This window comes from Charadrius vociferus, unplaced genomic scaffold (genome assembly GCF_000708025.1).
Source record: "Charadrius vociferus isolate BGI_N301 unplaced genomic scaffold, ASM70802v2 scaffold92, whole genome shotgun sequence".
Lineage (NCBI taxonomy): Eukaryota > Metazoa > Chordata > Aves > Charadriiformes > Charadriidae > Charadrius > Charadrius vociferus.
The window spans coordinates 3,577,170-3,588,214 of NW_009647874.1; the positions used below are offsets into that span (position 1 = coordinate 3,577,170).

At 42.1% G+C, this 11,045-nt stretch overlaps 1 protein-coding gene across 1 annotated transcript in view; it reads left to right on the forward strand.

Moving 5' to 3' along the window:
* The window catches only part of RFX8 (RFX family member 8, lacking RFX DNA binding domain), a 65,243-nt gene that overhangs the window by 33,296 nt on the left and 20,902 nt on the right, over positions 1–11,045 (forward strand). The window contains exons 3-5 of the mRNA XM_009883117.1: positions 3,629–3,752; positions 6,883–6,944; positions 8,473–8,559. Coding sequence (XP_009881419.1) covers positions 3,629–3,752; positions 6,883–6,944; positions 8,473–8,559 — 273 coding nt within the window. The remainder of the gene's footprint in view (positions 1–3,628; positions 3,753–6,882; positions 6,945–8,472; positions 8,560–11,045) is intronic.

Consider the following 11,045-nt stretch of genomic DNA (forward strand, 5'->3'; position numbering starts at 1 on the left):
AGTTTTGTAGGACAAGAGTCTGGTTTGCTGTAAAGGCCCCACCATAGAGTGAAAGAATCATAGAATGGTTTGGATTGGAAGGGACCTTAAAGATCATCTCGTTCCAACCCCCCCGCCATGGGCAGGGACACCTCCCGCTAGACCAGGTTGCTCAAAGCCCCGTCAAAGCCCCATCCAACCTGGCCTTGAACACCTCCAGGGATGGGGCCTCAACAACTTCTCTGGGCAACCTGTTCCAGTGTCTCACTACCCTCACAGTAAAAAATTTCTTCGTAAGATCTAATCTAAATCTACCCTCTTCCAGTTTAAGACCATTACCCCTCATCCTATCACTACACTCTCTGTAGACCCTCTTTAGTTACTGGAAGGCTGCTATGAGATCTCCCCAGAGCCTTCTCTTTTCCAGGATGAACAATCCCAATTCTCTCAGCCTGTCTTCATAGGAGAGGTGCTCCAGCCCTCTGATCATCATAGCAGTGCATAAACGATGCCATGAAAGCAGGGACATTTCCCTGAAAGTCCATCTCCTGCCACAAGTCTTACTGATGAGGTGGTCTGATGTGGGGGAAAGAGGGTTTTGTCTCAGCCTACCCACTCATTGGGACCTGACCCCTGGGCTGCCATCCACCTGACATGATGCTGCAGTGCAGATGGTGAGGACCATCCCTAGCTGGACCACTCGTGCCTGGTGTGCTTTTACAGCAGCCAGTGGCACTCTGGCATTCAGAGTGATGCTGAGTGATTGACGTTCTCTGAGGTTATGTTTCCCTGAGGCAAACGTAATGGTTGAACTCCCCAGTGAGGTACTTTCTGTGGTGGAGTAAGGTTGTCACCATCATTTTCTTGTGCTTTGAGAAGAGCATCATCTGCCGTGTGACAGCCAAAGAGAAACCAGGGCTGCTTTCCTTCTTTCCCCAAGCACAGCTGAATCCAGCTAGTAAGCAGTGTTGAAGCTTTGTGTGAAACAGCAACTACACATACAAGCAAACTTTTAACTTGACAGCCAGTAATCTTCAATCTTTTTATTCCCCCCTTGAGTAATACCTGAGCAGCGGGAGTTATTCTGTGCTTTTGCTGTGGTATGGACACCACTACTCCCATTTTAAAAGGACTGAAGGAAGATATTCATCCAAAGTCATCCAACAAGTTTGCGACACTGCATAAAACTGAATTATAAACAATCATTGAAAGGGTGAACCGATGATTTTTTCATCACAACAACTTTCTGAATCACCTTTTCATGTTTTGAAGATTTTTAAATATTTAGCTTCATTTTACAGTTGGTGCATTGACGATAGCAAACCAGATTTTGGTCCAGGAATGGTTTAAGAGCAGACTTGCCAACCTGTATAATGGCCTGGCTGCCAAAGATTCACATATAACAGGTGGCAAACCCCCAAAACCTGGAGTCCATGTGAGGTCCTAGAACCGATCAGGTAACAATCCCTAAGGAAATTGTGGATAGACGGTAGTAGACAAATGGAGGAGGCCTTTCCCCATGTGCTTTTTATTTAACCTCCATCTTCCTCCCTTACCACTCTTTCTTTTTGCTGACTTTATTAACAGTTTTGTCTTGATGCATGCCATAAACGCTCAGGTTTTGAGAACCTCAGGGCTAATAGGCAAGAAGATGAGTGCTGTGCTCTCTTCTGTGTGATTTTTTTTTTCCTGAGAGACAGTATTTTTGTGTTATGTGTCAGCACTAAGAATGTGTTTGACTTGTTATTTGAAAAAGGCTGGCAGTTTAATAGGTGATAAATTCACAGAATGAAATTCCCAAATATTTTGTCACTAAATAGTTAAATGCTGAGGCAAAGCTACTGGCAGAACCCAGCTACTAAAGCATGAATTAATTTCTGCTGCACTTCCAATGACTCTTGTGGTGTTATATTAAGGATGGATTTGGACTTAGGTTTAATCTCCTTGGGGACTGCTCAATTACGAAGGGTTTTGAGATGGTTGCTCTAGAAGAAACAAGCATTTCTGCCTGCTGGGAGGCAGAGCTCAGTCAGGACTCTTATCTAGAGTAAATTTCATTTACCTTTCAGCCCCATGATGGGAAATACCCCATTAGCGCAGCAGATCCCCGACCTTTGGTGCGGGTCCCTGCTCACGTCTAGCCATGAAGCCTTTGCCGCCAGGTGGTGGGGCTGGAGGTGGTGAGGAACTGGCAGGGAGCCCACCACAGCTCAGCCCTGGCGCTTGGCAGCTCCAGCCTCTTGGGTTGGTGGGTGAGAAGATGGGCTCCCAGGAGGTAAAAGCGAGGCATTTCGGGGCCTTTTGCTAGGGAGAGGGAAACCTGGGGGAGGTGGTCAGCCTTCTTCCCTGGAGAAAGGAGAGGAGGCATGAGTAAAAGGTGAGGTAGACACCATGAGACTGCACAGCCATCACGGTTTTGCTCAGTCTGTTCTAGCCAGCCAGTTTGCAGAGGACCTTATCCACTATCTAATGCCAATACAGGTAATAAAGAAAAAATAAACACTGGGTTGCCTGAAATCAGGCTACTAATAAAAGAGAGGATGCTGATTTAAAATCCAACTGGTTTATCTCACCTGGTGATTATGAAAAGTCTGCTTTCCCAACCAGCTCGATTATCAGTAAAGACACAGTGAGTAACTGGTACTGCGCTGCACTAACATTCATCTGATAAATTAATTAAATATGCATAAATCATTTGGTATAACGGAAGCAGAGTCACAGCAAGAAAACACTGTCATACGATCACTGTGTCATGCTTTGAAAATTAATCTCTCTGCTTCTTTGCTCCAGCTTTGCTCCTGTATTTGTACTGCAGGCGGCTATTATCTTCTGACATTGAAACCATTGGCATTATCTCATAATTAAAGGTCTTTTTTTTTTTTTCAGTGAAGGTAATACCTTAGGCTAATAAGTAACTAAGTTTACATCTTCCTCACCTTATTCATACAATTAGTTGCATTTACTTGACTATGACCATTCTGATAAGTAGGATGAGTAAAGGATTTGGCCAAAGCATAAGTATTTAAACGCCTAAACCAGTTTAAGTCCTGGCAGTTCTGTTACATAGTAACTGTAAATTAAAATTCCGTTCTCTTATTAAACTTGTGCTATCAGTGACGTTGTATGAGAACAGAATTTGGTCTTTCATAGTTTGTGTACTCTCCATCCCAAAACATCACATTGGACATTTTAGATGGAAAAATGCTCATCATGCTCATCAACTTTGGTATAGTGGAGACCTCTATAATTAGAAGATTGAAGTTACATCCTATTAGAGAGAGACTAATATTTTGTGTATTGGTGTTAATGTTATAATGATATTACTAAGTTGTATTTTTTTAATAAAAACTATGAGATCTATTTAACTTATTAACAGAGCCTTCACATGACCTCTCTTACACTCTGGAAATGAGGAAAGTAGATTATTTTTTTTAAATATATATATATATATGAATATATATATATGAAAGATGTATCTTTTTTTTTTCCCCAGAGTACAGATTAACACAAAAGCAGTAGCTCTACGCTTCTATAAAATCAGAGTAACTATTGAAGAGTTCACTGTAAACCCGGTGAGCTATTACAATCACAAGCTAACAATTCTTTCTTCAAATTCTGACGTAAACCAATTGATGTTTTTGTTTTAAAGGATAGCTGATAATTTCTATTTGTGTGAAGGATGCACTGTGCCCCGTTGGCTACTATATGAATTGTATATGGAAGGCTGCAGTCCAAATTCCAAGTATCAAGTAAATTCAGCCACCTTTGGAAAGGTACAGAATAGACAGGCTATATAAGATAAGAAGCAGAGATACCTAAACAGAAAATCTGATGATCAAATATATAAACTGCATATCCAAAGAGACTGAATAACAGAGACGAATGAATGTGTAGTGTGTTATGGTTGTGTCTTTTCTAATGTATTTCTGGTAAGCCCTCATGTACACACCATTATACTAGAGAAAAGAGTATTCTTTTTGGTGGAGTTTATTTTCTTCAGGGAACCGGGATATGTTATACTATTTAAGATTTCTTTTGCCAATATATTTTAGAAAGTTTTACCAGGGTAAACAGCACAAGGTTAATAAGCTCGTCCTGAGGAGCTGATTCTTCTGTCCTTAGAAGACCCCCTTGATTGTAACATAATTTTATGCTTTTCTTTTTAAATATACTTACAGAGATTTTGCTCCAAACACACACTAAAAAAGTTGTTATAGAATCATCCAAGCAAAACAAATGCAGATGTAAAACCCAACCTCCTTCAAACAGTTCCACTTTTCTAATACATGGAGGTTGATGCAATCCACAGAGCAATTATCACGTAGAAATCCAAGTTGCGACAAACACTCATAGCTATTCAACATTATTTAACAAATTAAGAAAGATAGAATGCCTTGTGATCATTTGTTGCTCAAGAGTTTTTGTTCAGAATTTCCTGTTTTTACCACTAATATTATTCTATTAGTGCCCATGGTAGAAGATACTCAGCATTTTTTTAACACAAAACCAAAATAAATAATTTAAATAGAAGTTGTACCTGAAATCAATTTCATTTGTGCAGATAACCTTATTTTATGAATCATTTATCTCAATTCAGTTGAATCTCATTTTTTTTACTGGGTAAGTTAAATCACTCTTACTTAAAATTAAGATTTGAGTGAGTGATCCAGCAGGATTTATTACCATAGCTTAATAGATCACCACCCATTAGCCAAGCCCATGGGTAGAATCTGCCTGGCTCAGGGTAGATGCCTGTTGTGAAGCAAGTCACCTTAAAATGTCTTGGTAGTCAATGGAGAGAAATAAGTAGTTATATATGATTCCTCTCACCCTAAATGAGTCATCTCAGGCAGCTCAGATGAAATGTGCCTCGGAACTGCCTGTTTTTCTCCATTGACTACAGAGTTTACAGCAACTAGCTTTGACATCTATACCTTGTAACCACGTAGGTAAGATTAATCCATCCTGTCTGTACACTTTCAGGTGCTCCAGCATGATGGAGTTACCACCTGTAAGCTAAGCCTTCTTGTGGTTTAAGTTAATGCATTTTACTTATAAGTTGGGACAGGCATGGGTGAAGCATGAGTCTGGTCATGCAGAAGAGCTTAGATGATGAGCCATAGCTGCCATCGGTCGGTGCTTGCAACTGTTTGCCCACAGCCTTAACCCACCCAGTGCATTGCAGTGCAAGTTAACTTCTCCCAAGTGAGCAAGCTGGGGTGCTCCCCAGTGGCTTGACATGGTCTGTCCTTCTGCAGCAGGAGGTGGGACCATGCAGCAAGAGGCTGAGGAGGACAGGAACTGCAGCAACACTGGTTCAAACTAAAGGTGCACATGTCATAGACTCATAGAATGGTTTAGGTTGGAAGGGACCTTGAAGATCATAGAGTTCCAACCCCCCTGCCATAGGCAGGGACACCTCCCACTAGACCAGGTTGCTCAAAGCCCCATCCAGCCTGGCCTCCCGGGATGGGGCCTCAACAACTTCCCTGGGCAACCTGTTCCAGTGCCTTACCACCCTCAAAGTGAAAAATTTCTTCCTAATGTTTAATCTAAACCTGCCCTCTTCCAGTTTAAAGCCATTCCCTTTCATCCTATCACTACGTGCCCTAGTAAAAAGTCCTTCCCCAGCTCTCCTGTAGGCCCCCTTTAGGTACTGGAAGGCCTCAATGTCAACAGTGACCATGGCCTAGCTAATTAATAATCCATCAAGCTATAGTAAGCTGTAGTAACCTGGCTGCATTACATGCGTGTGGACTGTAAAGACTTTTGCAGTCAAGTCCCATGTGAATCAAACTCTGATGATTTAAGACACCACTCATCTCATCTACCCTATCCCTTTGCCCAAAAACACCGCCGTCGCCATAGAAGGGGCAGTGGGAAGAAGGCTGTGTCTCATGCCACAGAATCCCCAGTTTCATAGTCTGTCCTTTTAGGAAAATGGGATTATGCTAAAATACCAGTGTGAGAAAGGGAGCAGCTGGGGTGGGCGCACACAGAAACGTGCAAAGAATAGAACCACTCCAACACCATTAAAATGGGAGGTGCACCTCTGTGTGAGTTGGGGAAATTTGTCCTTGAGCAAGGCCTTTGGACCGGCAAAGTGCACTTTGCACAACGTCCAAGCTTTGCACTGCTAAGTGGAGGCTTCCCTCACTTCTCACTGACGTTGAGTACTTGATCCTCTGTTTCTGCTACATAGGGAATGTTAGCTCCAGCTGTCCTGGGTTAGTCTCTGTCTTCACAGAACAGCTCATGCAGAATAATCATAGTGAAGTGGATTATAACCCTGACAGTATCTTATTACTGTGGAGGGCCTAACCTTGACAGATGCTGCGTGACCTCAGTTCACATTTACCACCGCGGTGGTCAAAAGGTTCCTTTCCAGCTTGATGATTCAGATCCTTTTAAAACAGTTAAGTCAGGCCCTATCCTGCGAGTACTCCTTACAAGAGTGAGTGAGTAGGTGAAGTCCCTTGTCTGAGTAAATCCTGCTTGAACGAGTAAGGCTGGTGGGTCCAGCAGGCTACTGGAGAATCACAGCACCTTTGAGTTACCTTAGCTGATGTACCCCACCTGACTGTGGGTGGTCTCCTGGTGTGCACGCTGACTGCGCTTCAGTGCAAGGTGAACCAGACTAGTCTAAAATTTCCTACCTGAGGGAGGTAATCCCTTAAATTACTTAGATTTTGATCCACAAAAGCCCAATTGTGTTCAGTTCAACAGTTACCATTTGAGAAGCGTGTAAGAACAGGTATTAGCCTGCAAATGATGGAAAGCAAAATAAGTGAGTAAGAAGAAAAAAAATGTAGCAGATATGTTTTTGCATTTTAGAATGAATTTACCATCTCTAATTTTCTGTTTGTTTTTTGTTTGTTTGTTTGTTTGTTTGTTTGTTTTTAGCTTATTCGGTTAGTATTCCCAGGTCTGGGGACAAGAAGGCTGGGCACAAGAGGGAGTACCAGGTATTGGTTTTGCTACCTTTGTTTAAAAATATTATTTATAACTGTTCTAACATAATTTAAAAATGGCTGAATTTTCAGCTCCAGCACTGTAATACAGCAGCTGAATTGTTGGTTGCAAGTCTGTAATACATTGCAAGATCCAGAGTGATTCGTGATGTCACCACATACATTGAAACAGACTTAATTGCATGAAAATTGCCACACCAGAGTTGCTTTGGTAGGGCATGAATTCCAGATCAGACTGTTTTTTAAAAAAATTAGCGCTTTGAGTTGTAATCGCTTTTACAACATGGCTTGCATGAGGCATCTGCCAGACATTGCAACCTTACTCAGAGCTCTTGAGACACGGGGTCGGGAAAGCCTGGCTCCAGGATGCACGGGGGTGGCAGCCGTGATTAATGTCTGTGTTGTGCTTTTCATCCTTGCACATATCTGTGGAGTGACACAGCATGTACTGGTGGTCAATGGAAATGTTGTAAACAGTTTACAATCATTTAAATTGGAACACCTCAGATCCTTCTCCTCCATTTCTTTCTTTTCCCTTCCCTCTCTTCTTCTACAGCACAGAGAGTGATACTCTTTCATCGATTCAATGTACAAACTTATAATCACATTCTGAACATCCAGACTGGAAAAAGGGATGTTTTAAGGGCATTGAGACACAGTAATTTTACAAGCATTTTGAGTAGCTGTCACGTACTGGCTTTGAGACAGACATGCCCTTACTTGATCTGCTACTTTCCTCCACAAGTCTGGACTTGCTATCAGCTTGATCCAGCGAGATCCTTTATTTTGGGAGTGCCTCACCGCAGGCACTCCCAGGCTTCTCCTGATAGCTGGCAGCGTTTGGGATGGTGCATGATAGCCCCCAGCCTCCGTGCTCTCTCTTCCCATCAGCAGAAGGTTACCCTCTGCTGGCTGCTGGTGGCCTGAATCTATGGTGCTGCTCCCCTGGCTTCCCAGTGACCCAGCCAGGGAAAAACCAGCTGATAGCGCCTGGGTGGCAGAGATGGCAACTCCACTGCTCATCAAGGTCGGGATAAACCTTAGAGAAGGTCTGGCAGGTTTCTTGGGCTTTAGTGTGCCATGACCACTGATGGGCCATCCAGTTGCTAAGCTACTGTGAGTGCCCACGGAGCAACAGCAACAAATCCAAATCCTTCAACTTCCATGGGGATATGGGGACCTCTGTCAGCTGAGACTCTGGTTCCTGACTTTTCTAACTGTCTTGTACAAACCTGTTGCACCCCCATTCACTGGCTTAATTTTTTTTTGTTTAGAAGAAAGTATCATTGCAGGGCAAAAACTGTTAAAAAAAGTTTGTAAAGAGTTTGCGCAATTACCTTCTGTTGGGGAAAATAAATTTTCAACAGAATTTAAAAAAAAAAAAAACAAATGTAGCTTTTTTTACTTGTTCTTTTCTTGTTTAAATAGGATGATCATCTGGTTTCAATGGAGGGATACGAATTATTTGCTGACTTGTTGAAAATCATATGCTTGTCAGTTCATCTTTTTTTTTATTTTCTAGGTATCATTATGATGGAATAGCTATCAAGAAGGACTCTTCCTTTTATGCACGTTATTGCTCTCTTCTGTCTGAAAAAAATTATCAAAGGTTTGTTCTTTAAATGTTTTAATCATAAAATGTCACATGACAGTCTCTATATTGTCTGTATATAAAAGCCTGTAAATCATCTGTTGAACATTGACAACAGTATTCTATTTTTCTTGTTATTATACACAAAATGGAGAAGCTCCATTTTGAAAACATGTCCTGCCTAATTGGACCTCCTTGAATTGGGCATTTTAGCCATGTAGATCTTAAGAGCAGGAACTCGTGCCAAACATAAAAGAGGAGCTTAATATAGTCAGACTCTAAATGAGAGCTCAAATAAACATATTCACAATTGCTTTGTGACATTCTAGGACCTTCAATATTAAACAGTAGGCTGAAGAGACAGGTATTAAAGTATAAATGACTGCGCTGTTTTGAAGAGTGCTACATGCAGTTACGTTATCTGGGGTTTTTACTTCTTGAAACAATGAGGCATATTACTTTGAAAATACTTCCTTCACTTTGTTTTAAAATTTCAGATCTGAAAATCACTTCTTTTAAGGGAACACCAATGAGAAAATGTATAAGGCAAGTTTAAATTTATTGCAAAAATTCGAAGTCTGAAAGTAATTGATGAATGTAAGATACTTTGGCAAAATAAACTGTAGACATGAGCACGTTCCTGTTGTAGGCAGGCGAAGGAAGAGTTCTCTTGGTTAAGCTCATGGCTGAGATAAACAAACCACAGGCTTGCCTTCTCGCCAGAAAAAAAGGAAGGGAAATGCTGCCACCACTTAGCAGTTTTCCACTGCTTTTAAATGCACAGAAGAAAAATAGGTGCAGCCAATGGCTTGGACTTTGTACACCAGGCTCATATCCTCACTCACTTACTGACTTGTACATGACTTTTATGTATATGCGGATAAATCCAGTACTTTGTTTTCCATTCTTTAATATGGACATACAGGATTTTTCTATAGCATGAATGTTAGAAGGATACAAGTCAGCCTATTAAGCGCCCAGATATTCTGGTGGTGATGAAAGCTGTTTCAGTGTCTGTGATATTTTACATGATAGTTATTTAATTGAATGCATGCTCTGCGAGGGAATGGAAAAATTACACCCATACGTCTGTTGCTTTCCTCCGTAGGTTTTATTGCAGAGTAATGTTGCAGAAGTCCATAGAGTGACAATGATAAAGAATGGGAGAGGGCAGAGGATCAGGTTCTGCAGATGATCAAGTAGCAATTGGTTGTTCTGGGACCAAATAAATTATTCATAGGCAACTCGAGGCTCGTTTCTGATGTGACCCTTACTGAAGTGATATCCCTTGCTACTCGTGCACCCAGGATAACCAGAACAGGCCTAAGATTTGATGTCCATAACAGGGAAGGGTCTTGGCCACTGTTCAAGCAACGTTGCAGGTCTGTGACTGGCTCTCTGCTGGTCTGTCTTCTTCAGGCAAAGAAAGGTGTTCCCCTGAAGTTTCATTTGAAAACAGTGACCTTGCTGGGCGTATTAGGAGAGCTGCTAGTTCTGGTCGTAGAAGAGATGAGACAGAGAACAGATCAATTTGAATTGTTACTCTTTTTCCTCTCAGCATAGAAACATGCAGAAAAAATACAAAAACTAGGAGGAACCAAAGAAGCGCTGTTGGCTGAGTCCAGGCCAGGTGCAGAAACAAGGCCTTTAGCCACTGCTGGGAGCCAGAAGCACCATGTATGCCAGCACAGCTTCTGTCCTTGGCTCCCTCACAGAAACAAGCCATGTTCCCTGACCGACTGGGGAACACACTCTAGGCCATGCTGAACCATAGAGGAGCCACTGCACTGGCTGCAGTCCTCCCTCTCCTTCTCCACCAGCTGCCAGAAGTGCCTGCCCAGACGTCTACTCCTAAAAAACTGTATTTCATTTGGTCAAACCAAGGAAAAGGAGGTGTATTCCAGGAAGAGAGCTGACATGACCAGCCACCTGGTGATCTTGATATCATTTCTTGGGATAACTTTTTTTTTTTTAGAACAAGAGGTAACAGGCACAAACTTGAGCATAGGAAGTTCCATCTGAACATGAGGAGGAACTTCTTTACTTTGAGGGTGGCAGAGCACTGGAACAGGCTGCCCAGAGAGGTGGTGGAGTCTCTCACACTGGAGACATTCAAAACCCACCTGGACACCGTCCTGTGCAACCTGCTGTAGGTGACCCTGCTCTGGTGGGGAGGTGATGCTAGGTGATCTCCAGAGGTCCCTTCCAACCCTGACCATTCTGTAATTCTGTGATTCTGTAACTTTTCAGATATTAAAAAAAAAAAATAATCAAAATATAAAGATCATCTTTCGAGTTGCAAAAGAAAAGTCTTTTAACTACAAAATTATCTTGTCTGATGCTTCCTTCATTGAAGACAGTTATAAGAAGTCACTAAGCTGATGTGTGAAGCCAGACAGCTGAAATTAGAATAGCTTCCGCCCTAAATGCAGCCAGACGTCCCTGTCCTGAGCCAACATGCACACCCACAACGCAGCTAGGTGTCACAATTACTTCTTGTGTCT